Consider the following 19709-nt stretch of genomic DNA (forward strand, 5'->3'; position numbering starts at 1 on the left):
TAAGCGTTCACCAATGTGCAAGCAAAAGTCAAGAACATTCCTCCGATGGCAGTTCCTATGTTATGAGAATGTTGATTTGGCAGTAGCTAGATATACATTTACTAAAACAGCACATAGTGAGAGAGAGAGAGAGAGACGTAATTTTCTGATCTCTCCTCTCTCTCTCTCTCTCTCTTGCACTAATGCAAGTGGAGACCTGGAAACACAGTTGAGACTATAAAACGAGAGTTCAAGCTTGGCCGCCTATGACACAAGTGGTGAAGCTGCATTTACAACTGTGCGCTGTTATTGGCTCAGTTGGCACTGTTGTCCGAGATCACTTTGTTGTGTACAGCTTCTTTTCCTGGGCAGTGCTGTTGGGGAAAGTGAAGTTTTTTCCCGTGTTAAGGTAAACAAACGGAGGAACCAGTGAGCAACCGAAGGGAGGGAAACAAAAGGCAGGTGCTATTTGTGGGCTGCGTGACTTCGTGCAAGTTGTACTTTCTGGGTGGGTAGAGGGGGCTACATAAAAAAAAAAAATGAAGTGTATCCAGTGTTTACAACTCTAAGAGTTGGGGAAGAGGGAAAAAAGTCCCTAGAAAAAAGGTGGACAGGAAAGAAAAATGGGTTGCTGTATCTGAGGGGAATGAAACGTAATTTTTTTCTTTAGCATGTGTAGCAGGAGTTAGTTTTGAAATGAGGCGAATTTTGCCAAGATATAAGACAAGCATAGAAAGAAGTGCTTGGTGCTGCTTGGATGGTCCAGTTTGTGGTCCCAGAATCAGCTTCATAACTACACTGGTCCCATGTTCAGCGGAAAGCATGATTTCGGTGTCATGTAGACTGCACATTCTAACAAAATATGCTCGGCTGTCTCCATGGAAGAACGATTATCACTGCACGGTGTTGTTAGTCTGAGGCAGACGAGGTATCTGTTTGCGTAAGCTGCATTTAGCTGTGAATTTCCAGGCCTTGGAAGTCGGGGTTTCAAGTCTGGGTCAGTCGTATGCTAAAAGCAGTGGCAGTTTTGTCAATTACACTGTAGCTAGCCACCATGTCCGTTTGGAGGGGAGCACAAAGCAGACTGCCTATGCACCCAAATGTTATCATAATGGAAACATAGCATGTGTATAACCTTCTTGTGGCCTAGCCTGAACTCGACTGACTTTCCTTCTTTCTTCTCCCCGTCCTCTTCCTCCTGCAGTGGTCCCAATGTGCACCTGAAGGCCCCCATGGCTCATCTGACCAAGCTTGGTGTCGCGGTACACACTGGTCCCAAGCATCCCTCGCAGGCATCCCCCGATGCCCGGTTACGCTCCTTCGACAAGTGGCCCGCCACGTGCCCTAAGCGGCCCCCTGAACTGGTCAAGGCCGGATTCTTTTACATTGGTCAGTGGTGTTGGCTGCAGCCGTCGCATCACGGTTCCCTGTGCATCAAGTAACCCTCCTACAACGCGAGCTTTTGCGGGCAGGTGGTGTGCGGAGAGGCCGGAAGAATTTTGGGACACTCCAGCAGAGCTTGATTTGTTGTGTTGCTGCGAGGAGGTTGGAGGGGGGGGGGGGGGGGGGGTTCTGGTCGCAATATGAGGGCCTTGGGGACTTGAGGAAAACCACCCTCTTTAAGATCCCTTTTTAAGGATCTGCATAACCCAGATACAGTTTTGGCACATTGCGATTTTATGTGGGCAATCACTGGAGCACTACCCAAAGAACGTCCTCCCATAAAAATGGCCTATAAGCATCAAGTACTAGCCGAATTATCGTTCATTAAAAGGGGCAGCAATAAGGCCTGGAGCCTTCACCCTTTCTTCACACCTCCAAAGCATTGTGGAAGCTACGAGTTCACCAGCCCAATGCAAGACTACCTAGAGAAACAGGACAAAACCCTTGTCACTCCGAGGTACATGCTGCCATTGGCTCTGCTCGGAGGTACGTGGCTCTTTTTTCCCCATTTTTTTAGAAAAAGCCGAAGCCATGCAAGCGGGGGCCACTGGTTGGCCCGCTCGCACTGCCAGGCTTCTCACGTCGGCACGGCGGTTTTAGAACGGGGAACGAGTGTTTGAAGGCCAGATAAGCACAGTTCGGCCACGAAAATAAGATTTCTACCAAGGACTAGCAGCCCGCTGGCGTTCTTGCATGCGGCGCTGTCGCGGCGAACAGGTCCCTCCAAGGCCAGGTGGCGCAGAAACGGCAGTTACTCAGCCACCGCTTTACGAAACTATGACTTCCAGTGCAATCTTTCACTCCGCTATCAGTCCCTTTCACGTCAACTGATTTTTAACAGTGGTCCTGCTCTGGTGGGCAGTGACAAGTTTTAGCTGCTGCAGTGTGCTGCACAGTGGTCTCTTTGTCGACTGAGGAGGCAGATGACGCGGTCGCGTGCGCAGCGGTGTATCCGCTTGCAGAGGCGCTCCGTGTTTTTCAGCATTATGCAGATCTTGTAAACGACACGCCCTATCTAACTAAGCTCGTGTGACGGATGGCATCTGTCGACATTTATTTCTGCAAACATATGCCGTGCTGGTGTGTCACTCGCATAAACGACTGCCTGAACAGCCATAATGTGCACCACCGTCTTCTGATTGGCTGCCGCATTTAAGGGAACCTACCAATAGCGGTGCTGTAGTCTTTAGTGACAGCTGCATCATTGTGGCTACGTTGTCCCCATAAAGCCACGTCATATGGGCTCTTGAATGGCGGTGAGAATTCACACTGTAAGCAAAGCAAAGAAAGAAGAATCTTGCTTATTCGGAGGGCACCTGCCCTATGCAGAGGCGTCATATTTGGTATGCAGTTGAATCTCGGTACAACGAACACCGCATCAACCAACTTTTCAGATGAACAAACATTTAAAGGGACCCTGCAACACTTTGCAAAGTGCAAGTCAACCTGTGCGACGTTTAGCTTGCACTGCCAGGAATGCCTGAGCCAAATATTACATGAGCACGTGAAGCGGTGAGCGTGCAAATTGCTGTGAAAGACCCGGAAAACCAACCACGCACTCTTCAATTTTCCTCATTATGCATCCCTGGCATGACCTGAACGATGTCATTGCGGCCATGGCTGTCCTACTGGCTGTCAGTGGTCAACTTCGCGGCTTATTTCTTGCATTTCCTGTGATCATCCGCAGTTGTCGGCGCTGTGTACCAACCTCTTCTATGCCTGAACCTGTACGCACAGTTTTGGCGTTTCTTTTGTCAAGTGACGAACGCAATACTCTTTTTCAACGAGACCACTCGACAACAAACGTGTATTGCTTTAAAAACGCCCTACCAGCCTGAGTGCGTGATTGTGAGCAGGCAGCTGTGCCTGTTTTTTTGTGGCACCAGACCAGAAATAGACCCTCCACGTTGCAGAGAAGAGAAAACTCCTCGGCCTGTGATATATCGAAGGCCACCAAAGAGATTGCCGCAAGCCGCCCCCCTCTCTGAGAAAGAGTGCGCGGCTTTCGTCGCATTGTTCACGGTTGAGTTGAGAGGGAACAATTATGCGCAATTTGTTATCACGCGTAGTTTTGGTGATAGTGAACAGATTTTTTCAATTCTTGCGGGAGGAGATTGCTGGGACAATAGACCTTGCCCCAGAATACATTCCTAGTAGTCGATGGTGAGTGCATCAGGGCCCCTTTCCGAATCCCACGCTGACTGCTTATAGTAGTAATGTAAAATTATTTCACTACTTCGTACTTCAGAATAGTGAACTTCTTAAAATAATGATTGTTTTACAGCTTTCACAGATTTTACAGCTCATTAAACTTCAGTGTTTGAAATGGGCACTCAAAATGGTTCCTTGCCACTGGTGCTACCAAAGTTTAATTTAATGAGCTGTAAAATTAGTTTCAAGCAATGCATCAACAAACTGCTTCGATCATTGCCTTCACTGGGATTCATAGTATTGGAAAATATAAAGTTTACAGTTTTATGACTGACACTGTTTTGTCTATTGTTTGTTAAAAAATGGCTAATTATCTCTAATTATCTTCGGAACTAATTGGCCAACTGAAAAAATAGTGGGATATCTGAAATCATTGGGAAAAAAAGCAGCAAGACTGACAAGTTTCACAAAGTTTATTTCAAAATTGAAAGAAGTTGTTTTAAGACCAGTGTTCCCCCCTTACGCCAGCAAGACCCCGGGATGAGAACGCAAGCCGGCTATTGTTTGTTTTTTCATCCGCGTCTTGCGTTCGCGATGCGGAAGGTGCGCTTGCTTATCAGCACAACAAAGCTGGTAGTGGAAGCCTCCGGCGGCTCGTTATCTTGAGATGTTAGAAACAGGAAAAGGGTGGCTGCTTATCTGCATGCAATTCTATTCACAACAGCTTACATTCTGTTCGCAACAACAGCGGGGTCTCGCTATCTTCAGAGGTGTGCCGAGGGCAAGGGCTGTTGTGGTTATCACGCGAGTGCAAGCGGAGCGCGCAAACTGAAGGTTGCCTATTTCTTTTATTTTCTGTACGTGTCTAAGTTAGAGGAGAGAAGGGAGGGAGCGCGGGCTGCGTCGAACAGCTGAACCATGTTTTTTTCTTTTTTGCAACCCTAAAACAATGCCCCAGCTGCACCACTCAATCAGTTGACTATAAACAGTATTGTGTTCTGAGCGACCGCTGTTGTGAAAGAAGTTCCCCGATTTGCACGCATCCGGACATTATCATCAGTATGTAAATAGAATTCATGGTATACCCTCTGCACGTCCCAGCCCTTTGTCTTCTGGTTTGCCACAACATTGGTGCCAAAACCCGGGAGCAGTTTGAGGCAACTATCGACAAGAACCCGACATTGAGCGTAACAGAGAAATTTCACTACCTCAGGAATTACCTTTCCGTAGAGGCTGCATCAGCAATTGCCAATTTAGAGACAACCGAAGCATGTTATAAGGATCAAGATGCTTCGCTCTAGGTTTGGAGATCCGTTCCGCATAGAACAGGAGCATCTCTACCGTCTACAATCCCTAACTGCTGTCCGATCTTCCTCCAACGTGACTGGGTTACGCCGACTCTGCTATACCCTCCAGAGCCACGTTCGAGGTTTGACGACATTGAAAGTGCCCACTTCATCATACGCCGCAATGCTTATGGACATACTGCTTCGGAGTCTTCCTCTCGACATTGTTGTTCAGTACCATCGACGTTGTGCTGAAACTTCAACATCGACTTCTGGGGAGCGTGCTCAAACAGCTGATACGAGACTGCAAGATCTCATGGAATTCATTCGTATCGAGGTTGAAAGCCATGAGAAACCACCTGGAAACTGGTAGGTACACATATTTTCTGATGGGAGTCCTCAAGCCTATGGCGCCGTGGCGTACCTTCGTTTTTTGAGCACCACCACATCAGCAGAGACTACGTTCTTGTTTTCGAAGTCGAGGTAGCACCAATCTGAAAGTTGACAGTGCCCAAACTCGAACTTATGGGACCTCTCGTAGCCGCAAGAATGGGTGAATACCTGAACAGGAAGGTCTTCTATGGCACCACAACCATTTGGTACTGGACGGATTCGTCAATCTCGTTGGGATGGATAACTGGTAACAAAAGGCTGGAACCATTCGTCGCTAACCGAGTTTCCGAAATTCGTCGAACGACTGATCCCTCACAATGGAGACTGTCCTGGATCAAATAACCCCGCCGATCTAATCACGCGAGGTTGTTCGGCTGAAGAGCTCCTCGGAAACCAACTGTGGTGGAAAGGTCCTGACTGGCTGAGATTGACTCCGAATGCATGGCCTGAGAATATTCTCAGCGTTCACCCCGACTATTCTATGCCAAACACTGGAGGAAGAAGGGGGCATGCACACTATCATCATTAGTAAATTAAAGGCGGTGGAAGTGCGTTTCCAGTTCTGCCCTACCCTTGCGTCCTGGTTTCTTGCGGTTCACAACAACCGCGTTTTAAGCAGTATGCTTATGCATTGAGTTCTATGGGACGGTGGCCAGGAAAACCCATGTTATAAGCGGTTACGTTATAAACAGTCTACACTGTAATTTGGTTTATTCAATTTTGTGATTTTCATTACAACGACCTTTGAGAATAATGAGAAATTTGCCGCAGCCCCCTGAAGTTCGTTATACCGAGATTTCACTGTATATTGTTGTGAACACGTAATCTAGCAATTGCACGCTTGAAATCGCGACCTTGGGAAGCCTATTTACGGGCTCTTTAAGACCCAAACTTTGACGTCTCAGTAATTCTTTCCCCCCCTCTGGCGAGTTACGTTGCGCTGCGCTGTTTGCATCCTGACCCCTTGCTTTTCCCCCGATCTTTGCCCACAGGCCTGCAGGACTACACCAAGTGCTTCCACTGTGACGGGGGCCTGTGCAACTGGGATGCCTCGGACGATCCGTGGGAGGAGCACGCCCGCTGGTTTCCCCGCTGCCAGTTTGTGCTGCTCAACAAGGGCGAGGCCTTCATTGAGCAGTGCTTGCAGAGGCATCGCTCGCACCTCAACTCGGTGAGGGACTTCTCTTTGCGCTTCGTCTCCTGTTGTGTGGGGAATGCAGCAAAGCATGCTCGTGCACCGCCCTGGCCCATTGTGCCGCTAGCGTAAAGAAAATCCTCAGCTGGATGTTAAAGACAAGTTCTGCGCACTGCAGGTGGCGGCGTCAACATCAACGGGGCCATCTTCGGACGAGGACGCGGGCATGTCGACGGAACTGGCAGCGCTGATGCAGTCGGAGGATGTGCAGTTCTACCTGTCGCAGGGGGTGCCTGCGGAGACGCTGCGTGCCGCCCTGCTGAGGCATATGCGCGCACAGAATCGGGGCTTTGGCAGCCGCGACGAGCTGCTCCAGGTCCTCTCCGAGCTGCTGACCCTGCCCAGGCGAGTGGAGAGGGGCTAAGGGGAGCCCTTGCATGGGTGGGGGGTGCCTCTCTGACATGTTCACCCAACGCATCCCTGGAGAGCGTTATGAGGAAAGGGGATTTGTTTACGCCACCTGCGACCCTTGTTCTAGCGTGTGTATATTCGCCACTTTTTCGGGCAAGTAGTTGAGAATTTTTAGCGTCGTCGCTGTAGAAATGCCCCTTGTAAGGACCGCAGCCCCAAAGTTTTTGGTTCAGTAATTAAAAAAAAAAAACTTTTCTCGGAAATTACTCCCGCACACGGGTTGCACCCCCGACTGCCATGGCACGTTGGACACGGCCGTGGTGGAGTGGTCTGTGATGTGGTGCACGCAATATTTTTGGCCCAGAGGCTGAATAATCGTATCTCAGTGAGTCGTTGGCACAAAGGCCATTCACTCTGTCCATTCGTATTTGTTGAGGGCGTATTTTTTTATTTGTGTGCGTGCGTGTGCGTCCACTTAAGTGCTCGGTTGCAATGTTGTGGGATTACATTCAGACTTGGGGGGTGGGTAAGGGACCTGCTGGCTTTTTTCGCAGCCTGCGCAAGTACAATAAATTAAAGTTGCACCGTGTGAGTAGCAATGGTCACGGTAAAAAAGAACGGATGTGAATCGAAACGAATGCTGATCAAAGAAACAATGTCCATCTTTCGAAGCCTCGTTCCCGGGGCTTTCAGTGCAAGTAGGCTGTCTTGCCACTCTACTCACTGTCGCACCTCATTTGCACCCGCAGGTCATCATCGGGTGAAGAGACTACCGTAGAACAGTTGCCATCGAGTGGTGAAGCCACAACGCCACCAAAGCCTTCCTCTCTTCCCGAGAAGCTCCTGGGTAAGGCACAACAAGCAAGCTGGCTGCGAAAAACAACAATCGCATGTGGCTGATGAGAGCTGTAATTTGTTGAGGGAAAAAAAAAAAAGAAGAGGGGGGTAGTCAGTCGAATTTTCCTTTAGTTCTTTTATTTTATTTTAAATTGAAAAGTACGTAGTAGCCCACGCTCTCATGTCAGCATGTGTTGGTCGCATCAGGTGGGCTTTTTTATTGGGTGCAGTTAGAAGTGTGTGTTGCTTTGAACGACTAATTGTTACAATGCAATAAGTTCTGGGAGGAAGTGTCGTGACATAAAATTAGCAGCAGGTGTGGGTCCTATTTAAAACAATTTTAACTCTTTCGTTACGGCGGGAAAACGGCCGATTTCAGGTGCTTCCACAAAAACGTTTTTTTTTCTCTTGAGCTACTAGACACACGTAGCCTTGCTATGCATGAAATTGTAGCTTATAGATTGCTCTTCCAAACACAAAGCAGCAGTTTTGTAAAGGTACAATTACTTCAAGTTTATTTGTCAAGTAATCAGAAAAAGCCCCCAAGAAAAGTATACGAAAAACACAAATCGGCACTTTTACCAAGACTAAAAATTATTTCAGGTATTTTAAAATATAGAAATTGTTCCTACGTTCCTTGGCTACGATTCAGTATATAAATCAACAGTGTACACCAAGTTTAGGATTTTTGAGGGCCCGTCAACCTAGCGCAACTGACTTCTGTGCCACGCCGCGAGGGCACTCAAGGGTGAGTGATTCTCTGTAAAATGTGCATCCAAGTACCGTACTTACCCGATTCTAACGCGCACTTTTTTTCCGGAAAAAACAGGTCGAAAAATTGCATGCGCGTTAGAATCGGATACGAAACCGAAACAGCGGAAATTTCGTACCACCCATCGCTATCACCATGTCAAGATGGCGCTAAAGCTTTTCGCAACGATTTTTGCGACGCAGGAAGCATAGGCGCCAATGCTTTTCTATCGGCGTTCACACAAATCGTCAAATCGTTCCACTTGCGCGCTTGATAACAGCAATGGCAGCAGCAGATCTTAAGCGTTCAAAATGAGCGGTCGGCTGAAGCGTGCGCCTCTGGAGAAGCTTGCGGGATGGGCGTGTGAGGCGTGGGCCACGATCCCATCGACCATGGTTGAACGTTCGTTATGAAGTGTGGCATCGTGAACGTGCTTGACGGCACCGAGGACGAGATGTTGTGGTCAGGCCAGAGCGACGAGGAGAGAGATGAGTGAGATTACTTCGGGAAATAAATCACCCGTTTCTCTCACATTCGTTTTTCTTGCTCGCACAGTTCCGTGCGCGTTACAAACGGAGGTGCAAGTTTTTTTCGGTTTTTTGTCAGGAAAATCGAGTGCGCGTTAGAATCGGGTAATTATGGTATACTTTTTTGTGTTCTCGCACAAAATACTTATCAGTAGTCCAATGGTAAAAAAGAAGAAAAAAAATCAAGCGCTCTCGACAAGCGTCGCACCTGAACGCTGCAGCGCTAATCTGACACGAGCGCAAGGTTTTCTTGAAGGTGATAGCGCGATATGGCCCAGTGCATTTGGCAAAATATCCTGGCCGTACGTTGTCGAGAACCTAAACACCAAATCAAAACCGCAGTCGTCAGATAAGAAGCACGTTTTGTTTATAAATACAGCGCGGAGTTACAACGAAATTACCTGCCAGCGCTTGTTGAAATGCGAGGCACCTGAACCGGAGCTTCGTCTTCCTAACTGAAATCTGAAGATCCCACATCATTGCTTGATCCCTCACTGTTGCTGGAATCAGAAAAATCGACAGCAGGAGCTGCCGAAGTGCTTGCTACAGCAGTCCGACTGTGCGGAGCGCGTCGCGAACCCGACGCCATTTTTCCTGCTCCTCCCCTCCCATTTCGGTTCAAATTTCTCTTGCTACGCCGCCACCACACGAGACACACAAACAAACGAAACCGAAATTGAAAGAGAAGTTGCCAATGAACACACCAGATGGCGATGTTGTCTGTGGAGCGCGGGTTTCAGATTTTGCGGGAGATTTAAAATCATTGGACGCCGGCTTCCGATTGCCTATGGCGCCGTCGTGAAAGAGTTAAAGGGCTGGTGAAGTGGTTTTGAAAGTGGGTAAATGTTTGTTTTTTACAATTAGTATGTTGGATAGTTTATGACTGTAAAAAAATTTTCGTCATATCTCGCTTGGGGACTGAGATATTCGTCGATAAAGTTGACCCGACGCCCCGCCCACCGCTCGCGGCTGTGCCGCCGGAAGAGCGAGAAACCGAGAGGCAGTGACCGGAAGTAGCGTCATATTCGGAAGACGGCCAGCGGCGTGCGCCGCCGCTTCGCTGTGTCCCAGTTTTCTCAGCGAAGTTCCAAATTAAGCAGACGTGCGATGTGCCCTTTATTAATCTCAATTGTGTAGAGTTGCTACCGCGTCGATTTTCAACCGCAATGCTACTGTGTGCTTCCCTAAAGCGACTCCTAGATACCAGAGATTTCCTACCCGAGCGCCCGTGGCTACTACATTGCCTTCACGAGTAGTCGCAGGGCCGGCCGTGTCGTCAGGTGCTCTGTGCTTCATACGCGAAGAGACTGGCTCGAACAAATGTGCAGGTACCCCTAGTTCCTGACTCATTATTATAAGGGGATTAAAAAGTTCGTGGGACCGCAGCGCTCAGGGCTTCGCGAACTTCTTGCTCGTTTTGCCGATCGACGTTGTTGGCTGTGACGGAAACTGAGCTGAGTAGCTAGATTTTAAGAAGAAATCAAGCAAGCTGAATGAAGCGTTTTCTGCGCGCGGAAGCGCTCCGCACACTCGCCGGTCGTGCATTCCCGTACGGCGCACGAACAGCTCGCACGCACCACGCATGCCGCGGCAGCGACTGCTCTTCGCTGCCGGCCAGCATCAAGGCCGTCGCCAAAAGCAAGTGAACGTGCGAGAGAGTGGATGAATAGTGTGGTGAAAAATTGTGCTAGGGATTGTCATCCAAGGTGATTTTGAAAGAGGTGATCGAATTTGTATCGCGATGCGGAGCGCCGGCCGGTCGCGCAGCGCGTCGTCGGCAGCAACCTGCCCGAGCATGAGATGCGGCGAGAGGCCGACGGATGGCGTTACCTGCGCGCAAGAATGAACATAGCACCGATGGCTAGAATGACTATCAACGTGAAAATAAGGTTCGCACGCGAGAAATGGGATGATAGTGCGGTGAAAAACTGTTTTAAGGATAGTCATTCGCAATTGTAGAGGTAGCAGTGACCAAATATCGGTCTCGGTGCTAAGCATAAAGTTCCCAACCTCCGAGGCGATCCGTGCAACCGAAGCTGGCTGGAGCTGTTCGGGAAGGTGTTTTTCTAAAGTTCGTCGGCGACAAGTGTGCTGCGTTTTGGTTCCGCTACCTTTTGGGTGACCACAACAGTTCGGTTCTCCTATTCTAAAACTGCGTTTGTGCAGCACTGACACGTTCCGCTGACCGGCAGCGCAGCGACCCGGCACCAGCACCTCCGCGCAACGCAGCAACCGGCCGCTCGCTATCTGCTGCTTGTACGCATCGCAGGCCGCTGCACACAGCTTGTTGTACCGCCTGCCCGAATGCAAAAACAAAGTCGCACATGCGAAAAAGGGGATGATGGTGTGTCGAAAAAATGTGCCAGGAGTTGTGACTAGCGCTGGTGGTAAAAGCGGCGAACCAATATCTGCACAACTTCCCTGCACCCGAGAAGCATAAGTCGGCCATGAGTCGTCGGGGGAGAACCTCTTTCTCAAGCTCGCCGTGAGAGAACTTGTTGCGCTTATACTTCCCTCAGGCTCTCATATTCTAAGGAAAGATTGTGTGAACCCTCCATTCACCAGAGGTCCTTCTGGCCCGTATCTGAACGGGAACAGATTGAGATCGATGAGATCTTCAGGCCGAGCGGTCACGGCAGCGCCGGAACTTCCGAATATGACGTCATCTGCAGCCGGCCAATCCTGAAAGGCAGCCAGCGCTCTGACCGCGCCGCCGGGCAGGCGTCGTTTATTTTGATGAAAAAAGATGGTTTGAGTGTATTTACACATAAAATAAACATGTTTTTCGAATTCAGCGTCAAGAAAACCATAAAGTAATGCCCCCAACAAAATTTTTTTGAAAAGCTCTTCACCAGCCCTTTAACTCTTTCGGGACCGCCGCAAAAAGTGATGAAAAAGGGAGGTCTCGGTACAAATTTTTTATTACATAAAGCAAAGGCACCATCCTGCCTTAGCATACACCAAAATGCAGCTAATTATATGTTCTTTGACATAGAATACCAAGTTTTCCTTCAACAATGACGACAGAACCATGAAAAAATCTGAAAGTAAGAACTTCGTAAAAAAACTAAAGAAAAAGATAGAAAAAAGCGCAAATATAAAAACATTAATAAAGAATAAAATTATTTCAGGATATACAAAATCCAACACAATGCTTTGTTTCTTTATCGCGAAAGTTTGATGCGGCTAGGTGTAACTCGTTTTTTGTTTTGTGTGTGATCTCTTTGGCACTAAGGCCTTGGCTACGTCGTCGCCCCGGTACACGCCTGGCTCTCGTCTCGGCGAAAACTTGACCAGTTTCTGCGCTGGTGGCAGGAGATCACTACCATAGGTAGTTAACACCCTAGCGAACAAATATAAACCAGCCAGAACATATTTCAAGCGCACAAACCTACTCTAGAGCCAATTGAAACTAAAACGAACACCCACCTTTGAGCGCGATTTGATGTTCCAGGCTGATCGACACCCGAAACCTCACTCGAGCTGAAATCCGATCTCTAAAGCCGCATTCCGACTCTTCACTGCCACTCTCATCGTTAAAATCCACAGTAGAAGGCAGAGATATGCGAGACGAGACGAGGCGGATTTCTTATCGCGCTTGCGCGAGTATGACGCCATGTTTGTTTACATTCGAAACCACTGCCCGTCAGAATAAAATATCTGATGCGTTGCCACCTGGCGATAAAAAAAGGAACTTCACAGAACAGAAAACTCCAGGTTTCAGACTATCTCCTAGATGTCGCTAGGTGTTAAATCGAGCGAAAATTTGTATTCTGCAGGCTCCCGAAACCATCGATCATATGTGATCGATCGCCTATGGAGCGGTCCCGAAAGAGTTAAGGGGAGATGCTACTTGAAAGCACTTTTCCCTCACTTTTGTAGTAACGGCTTTGAAACTTCCGCCACAAATTCATTCTTTCAGTGGTGGCTCAGTGGCTAAGGCGTTGTGCTGCTTGAGTGAGAGGACGCGGGTTCGATTCCCGGATGCGGCGGCCACTTTTTTGATGGAGGCGAAAAGCAAAAACGCCCGTGTGTGCGAGGTTTCGGCGCATGTTAAAGATCCCCAGGTGGTCAAAATTAATCCTGAGCCCTTCCACTACGGCGTGCCTCATCGCCTGCGTTGCATCGGCGCGTTAAACCCTACAATTAATCAACTATTTTTTAGCTCGCGGCAACGTGATCTAGGTGTAATGTAATGCTCACTGTTAGTGGGGACCAGTGACCAGCGTAGGGAAAGTTGAAGCATGCGAACATCAAAGCGTTGTGCTTAGTGTTATTTGCATGAGGCAGCCACAAGTGGTGGCAGCTTTCACAGTCAATCATTTCACAATCAGTCTGTTGGTTGTGTGGGGGTATTCCTTAGATTTGGATCCAGACTTAAAAGGCCAACTGCACTCAAATTTCACCTCGACCAAATTTATTTTTAATTTGTAGTAAGTACCACCAAATTGGCTGGGACACGAGTGGTAGCCCCGTAAAACGCCTCATTAATCAGTCAGAAGCGTTTAAAAAAGCTCTGCCGCAGACCACGCTGCACCTGCTGGCAGATCGCGTAAACAGCCATGATGGGCATGCGACGATCCAGCCGACGGGGGCTTCTTCCTCTGGCCAGCCATGCAGCTGGAGAACCGGTCGAGCTCTGCTGCTGCGAACGCTTCACTCGTTTGCTGCCCCGCGCGCGCGTAAAGCTTGCACGCAGGCTTGCTTCCGAGCTGGTGGCCGTCCGGCCGCTCGCTGGGCGGCTGCAACATCACTTCAAGGGCCGCGCTCTTCTCGATTTCGGTTTCAAAATCGCCGATTTTTGCTGGCCGCTTGCGGCGTCGATGCATGTATTTCAGCTGTTGTATTTTGCATCTTGCCTTCTTTTTGAGCAGGAAGTAGTGTTTTCAAGATGTCGAAATTTTGAGTGCAGTTGGCCTAAGTGGGAGCTCTGGCGAGAAACTCTTAAAATTTGTTGTAGTAGTAACGCTGTTCAAAATTTCGCGTTAACGGAGACATTGCCCGTTCTTAGCAGGAGTAGGCAAGGTGGCCACGAAAAGCACGGCGTCCCTTCCGGCGGAGCCCAGCACGGAGCTGGCCCTGGAGAACCTGCGCCTGAAGGAGCAGCGCCTGTGCAAGGTGTGTCTGGACGCCGAGGTGGGCGTGGTGTTCCTGCCCTGCGGCCACCTGGCCGCCTGCCCCGCCTGCGCCTCGGCGCTCACCACGTGCCCCATCTGCCGCTCGGACATCGCCGGCACTGTGCGGACATTCCTCGCCTGATTAGGCCGCCAAACAAGAGGAGGCGGCTGCGTCCATGTGAAGGGCCCGGCACGAAGGCGGCAAAGTCAGGGGTAACCAAAGCGGGGTACTAATTCGGCACGCATGCGGCAGATTGACCAATCTTGGGGCAAGGCCAAGCGCTATCGTGTTCTCTGCTGTCAAAGCGCGGGGGTGGACCATTGTGTCTGCTCTATGTGAGGCGCTTGAGTGGAATACTTGAGGCTAACTTTCTAACATGCGGCCAACACAGCCCCTCCAATTCAGTAATTAGCACATGCCGCTCGCCATGATCATTTCTTGCCGCTTAATTCCTTTTTTTTTTTTTATTTACCATTTTACCAATTTTCAAAATTCAAATTTGCTCAAAAAAGTGACCTCCGCCTTTTCCTTTCCCCGTCGTTCTTCGTGCCTCTCAATGCAGATGCGTGCCCTGCCAGGTGTGGAACACCTGGCGGCCGTCGTCCGGCTGAAGTCATAGCCAGACGCGGCCAAACACGTGTTGCTTTCGCTAGCCCAGAGGAAGCAGGCAGGGCCACCATCACGCTATTATCTAGGAGGCTTGCCTTAGCAAAGTTGCACTTTTCAGTTTCACTAGTGAGGAGGCAATGCAAGCACCTTAATGTCCAGCTTTCTTTCATTCGGCCAACTCAGCCCCCAATTCAGTAATTAGCACATGCCGCTCACCATGATCATTTCTTGCCGCTTAATTCCTTTTTTATTAATTTACCATTTTACCAATTTTCAAAATTCAAAATTTACTCAAAAAAGTGACCTCCGCCTTTTCCTTTCCCCGTCGTTCTTCGTACCTCTCAACGCAGACGGCCGCCAGGTCTGGAACACCTGGCGGCCGTCGTCTGGCTGAAGTCATAGCCAGACGCGGCCAAACACGTGTTGCTTTCGCTAGCCCACAGGAAGCAGGGCCACCATCACGCTATTATCTAGGAGGCTTGCCTTAGCAAAGTTGCACTTCTCGGTTTCACTAGTGAGGAGGCAATGCAAGCACCTTTATGTTCAAGTCGCTGGTGCGTAACTCCTTAGTTCGTTGGCTCCCAGATGTTGTATCATGTAAGGCAGTAGTTTTTTTTTTTTTTTTTTTCCCTATATAGAAGATTCAAGAAGTGTGACGCAGCAAGAAATACCTTCAAAAGAAAAATGAAAACGTGGAGCAGATCTAAATTACAGCATTCAAAAGAAAAACTAAGGAATAACATTTTCTGGGGCCTTTTTTTTTTTTTTTTTTTTTTCAAGTTTCTGAAAACTTAACGGAATTAAGTTATCGATATCTGGTTGGAAGCCTGACTGGTCTTTGACTCTCACGAATAAAATCACACAGTTGAATGGAGATTACATCACAACAGGTGTGACTAGGTTTTTTTTAATTTGTTGGTTGGAGGTGTCAGGAACAAGCTCGCACCATGTTGCACATCTTCAAGTGAGCTTTTTGAAACGATGCTCGATTCTGTTTTCTCTACTAGTCAGTGCCGCCTGCATAACAAATGGAATTCGGCATTCCACTACACATTCTTAGTAATCAATTTCCCCTCAAATGGTGATCACAGGATTGCTCTGGGTTTGGCAAAGTTTTCTTGCCCCTGAAAACGGACATTGTAAAAAATAGTTTGAATGGAACAGACTGTAAAAATTGAATTGAACAGACTGTAAAAAGAGTTTGAATTGAAATGTAGTTTGAATTGAAGACTTTGTAAGAAGTTTGAATTGAACACTAAAAATAGTTTGAACTGAACAGACTTTGTAAAATAGTTTGAATTGAACAGACTTTGTAAAAATAGTTTGAATTGAACAGGCTTTGTAAAAAGTAGCTTGAACCTGTTAAATGAGCAGGGCATCGCAGAAATGTATATAAGGGTAGCGATTACCTGCTGCTGAAGACAACACAATAAATACCGCAGAGGTGGGCTTCCTGTTACTTGTGGAGACTGTTCCTTTCATCAAGAACAAGCTATTCTCCAAAAGTGTGGTGTAATGAAAAATTTAATAAACGAGGACTCGACAGACTGGAGAAAAAAAAAAGCTGGCGCTCGGACTACCATCGGTCCTCTATCTTGGTTGCCCAAGCCCCCCTTTTAGCACTTTTTATTACACTGACACCCTACCAACTCGTCCATGCTTGTCCCTCCAAGCTTGGGGTGGCTTTCCTTGTGTTCGTTGGCACTTGCCTGCGTGGCTGGCCTATGCTTGTACTATTGCTTAAGCAGTGTCGTAAGTATCAGATGTGTGAACATCGAAGCGGTAGATTATCTGTATAGCCAGAACGCTGTATTATGTGCAGGTGTAGGTGGCAAAGCACTATTTTTTAGAGCCTAATGCACGATCTATCAATATCGTTCATGTCACTGTGCACTGGTTGTAGATATTTCACGCTAGTGGTGCTGCAGCTTTTGTCATTGTTCATTGATGTGAATGCTTCGAGGAATGTCACCTCATCAGTGTTAGTTTCGTCGTCGTCTCTTTGTGCCCTTGTCTGAGTTTGTATGCGGGATGCGTGGAAGGTGTAAACATTGCCCAAGATGACTTCTGCTGTGGAGGTCGTGTCGCTTAAAGAAAGAATCGGTGGCATGAAGCGAAAATCCAAATTGGTCAATAGGGTGACTTCATCCTTGCTTCGTGCCTTGGGGTGCTCGTGCACAACTTTTAATGGTTATTTGAGTTGATGAGTTGGGGCAGAAAGAAGGCACGGTTTAATATTAGCCTCGCACGAATGCCAAGATTGTGACGTTTGCAGGGCAAAAACGAGCTCATTTTCAGCTCCATTTCCCAGTCTCATCACATGGCTTGTTTTTGTGGCACGTCAGGCCTTTCATCTGCCATTCACTGTTGACAAGGTATCGCCTTGCTCCTGCTTTCTTCGCCATCTGCATCTCATTGATATTTCGGCCACACTTGTGTACGATACTTTGGCACGGCTGTGGTTATTTGCTGTGTACAACCGCTGTACCATAACAACACGCCCTTGTTCTCGTGTTTGTTTCTTCAGCATGGAGGACAACCAGTAATGTTGTTTGGTGCGCATCACTGCAAAACTTCGTTTTTGACTACTAAATGCCGGATTTTTATGCTATGTAACTATACGAGGTGGGAAGTATTTTGGTTATCGTGCGTGTGTGTATCTTCGTGGCGTTTCCGTATTTTTACGGAAATAAGATTTAGCGCAGCAAAGACAAGGGTAGGACAGGACAGTAGCGCGTGTCCTGTCCACTCGCCCAACTTACTGCGTCTTGCCGCATGTTTTTGTTTCTCTCTTTAAGTATTAGCCAAGTAGCATGGCTTTCAACAAAAGTAGCTTTTTCTTTTCTCACAAAGTTGCGCAAAAAGGATTGGCGCTAATGCTCCTTCAGTCTGTGAGGTGCTTTAGTTTAATAGCGCTTTCCATTGGGCGAACAGGAGCACTTCTAACTGCACCCAAAGTGCTCTCGCGAGTTCTGGCGTCTTCCAGTGGTCGGGCAGGAGCAGGGGCGTTGTGTTTCATTGGTCGATGAGGAGCACTTTTTGGGCGCCGAGAGCAGTTCTCGGTGCTCCGTCGCCAGCAGCGGAGTAACAGGGAACGCCGAAGAAGTCACATGACCTCTTTTGCCGTCACTTCTGGTTTTATCCCCGGGTGGCGGAGGAAAAATGGCGGAATCCAGCAGCCGCGGTAGTCGCTCAGTGCGTACGGCAGCAGCTAAGCGCGGCCGTCTGGACAAGGAATTGCTGCTACTTTTAGATGATGAAAGCATCATCGGACAGCAGCAGCAGCGACGACGACGACGATTTGACATTGCATGAGTTTATATTCGAACACCTCTTAACCCCGCCGGAGCAGCGACCGAAGGTAGAGTCATGTCTGGAAAAGACGGCGGACGCTGTTATCGTTCGCAGCTAATTTTTGGGAGACACGATGGTGACCCCTTTATCATGAACATGAACATCCGCTCGGCTTCTTCATTCGTCGCCATGGGGAAGGCAGACACAAAACCACCGGCACGTATTTGGCAAAACTGGCGAGGAATAACTGCGTGCGGACATAACAAGCGCGCGAAATGCTCCGGGAAGCGAGCGCGGGAAACGTTCGGTCACATGACTCTTGACACCTCGCCCTCCCCCTCTTTTCACTGCTCCCGGAGCAGCGCGAATGTTTCATTCGCGGAATGAAAGCAGACGTCCCCGTTACTCCCGTGTGCTGCTCCGGCTGCTCGCTCCACTTGCTCCTGTTCGCCCAATGGAATTCGCCATAAGCATCCATAATGAACCATTGCAGCAAACCTGCGTCTTCACTTACAGCAGAGTCAAAAGTGGAATCTAGAGACTGGCGCCGGAAGCTCAGTCTGTGTATTGTATTTGTGTACACAACGGTTATCTGTTCACTGCTTTTCTGGTTGCTAATTGGTGCACTTTCTATAGGCTGGTCCTCCAATGTTAAACACACAGGTCACTGGTGTATTTGGGCCACCCTGCTAGCTTTGGCAGCAGTGTGTAACTGCATTGGCCTTAGTGCTATTTGCACCGTCATGTCATTTTTGCGTTCTCGGAATAGCAACAAAGTAAGCATGTCTTTCGTGGTGGGGACAAACAACTTCCAAGTGCTGCACCTTTCTAACTTTGGCTGATACTGTTGTCGGAATTAAATAAAGATTACGGGAACATCATTGTCCTGTTGGTGCTCTTGATCACGGTGAAAGATTCCATGTCGCATTTGTCAATATAGTGAGGCAAGAATTGCTAGCCCAACAACATGGTGGGTTTCGTTTCGTGCTTTTCAGTTGTGGCTCGTGACTTAGTGCATGCACCAGCAAGCCCCAACTTGCTCTAATCATAAGAAAACTAAATAAATAATTGGGGAAAACTTTGGTTCTAAAAATAGACCATGAATTTTCAGGTGGAAGTGTATTTATTTTGGTACAGCCCATCACGGGCTGTTAGAAGAGACAAAGAACGCTACGAGGAGTGACTTGCAGAGTACAGCGTTCATCACTCTCTCGCTCTCTCTCCCTTGCCTCCTTTTTGCGTTACCAGTGCTTGTATGAATGCAAATAAGTTAGTACTGTCACAGGGGAATGTATTAGATGCTTACATTGCAAAGCATATGTACTAGTCAACCAAGAGTTTCTGTGCATTACACCACCACGCTGGACAACGAACTGCAAGTGAAAAATGCACATTTGCCAACAATTTTCTAACAAGGCATTTCCTAAGGCTTACTGGGCAATGTTTTTGGGTGATAGACGAATGCAACGCTGTCTGAAAGGAAGACGACTCAGTAGTAATAAGCATCTGTACGTGCCGGTAGCAAGTTCCACTTCTGTATTGATAAAGTAAGAGGGAGTTCTGGTACTTTTTGATTCTTAGAAAAATCAGTCTTAGTTTGCACATGATCAGATCGGGAAGAAGTGTGGCGGTCCGGCAAAATATTGGATGACCTAAAAGATGACTGAGTAGTAAAGGGAGTGACAAAACAAGCACAAGAATTTCCTTAGGGTATCTAGATTAGACAGATCGAGAACGATTGAGAGCAGATACGCTTATATCAGATGAGTAGTGTT

General features: G+C 48.1%; 2 protein-coding genes across 10 annotated transcripts in view; one reads left to right on the forward strand and one right to left on the reverse strand.

The window, feature by feature from the left end:
- LOC144137593 (putative inhibitor of apoptosis) overlaps positions 1 to 19709 on the forward strand; it is a 62189-nt gene that overhangs the window by 40438 nt on the left and 2042 nt on the right. For 6 of the 9 annotated variants that reach the window (XM_077669521.1, XM_077669518.1, XM_077669524.1 and 3 more), the window contains exons 5-9: positions 1184 to 1368; positions 6245 to 6423; positions 6566 to 6792; positions 7548 to 7645; positions 13925 to 14031. In XM_077669521.1, the coding sequence (XP_077525647.1) occupies positions 1184 to 1368; positions 6245 to 6423; positions 6566 to 6792; positions 7548 to 7645; positions 13925 to 14031 (796 nt within the window). Of the gene's footprint in view, positions 1 to 1183; positions 1369 to 6244; positions 6424 to 6565; positions 6793 to 7547; positions 7646 to 13924; positions 18816 to 19709 lie in introns of those variants that run through there. The other 3 variants (XM_077669519.1, XM_077669525.1, XM_077669526.1) reach the window with 3 other exon arrangements.
- Positions 1 to 19709, reverse strand: part of LOC144137594 (large ribosomal subunit protein mL55-like) — a 65522-nt gene that overhangs the window by 20726 nt on the left and 25087 nt on the right. The window lies entirely within an intron of this gene.

This window comes from Haemaphysalis longicornis, unplaced genomic scaffold, assembly GCF_048455015.1.
Source record: "Haemaphysalis longicornis isolate Haplotype H1 unplaced genomic scaffold, Haemaphysalis longicornis Haplotype H1 scaffold_41, whole genome shotgun sequence".
Taxonomy (NCBI): Eukaryota; Metazoa; Arthropoda; class Arachnida; order Ixodida; family Ixodidae; genus Haemaphysalis; species Haemaphysalis longicornis.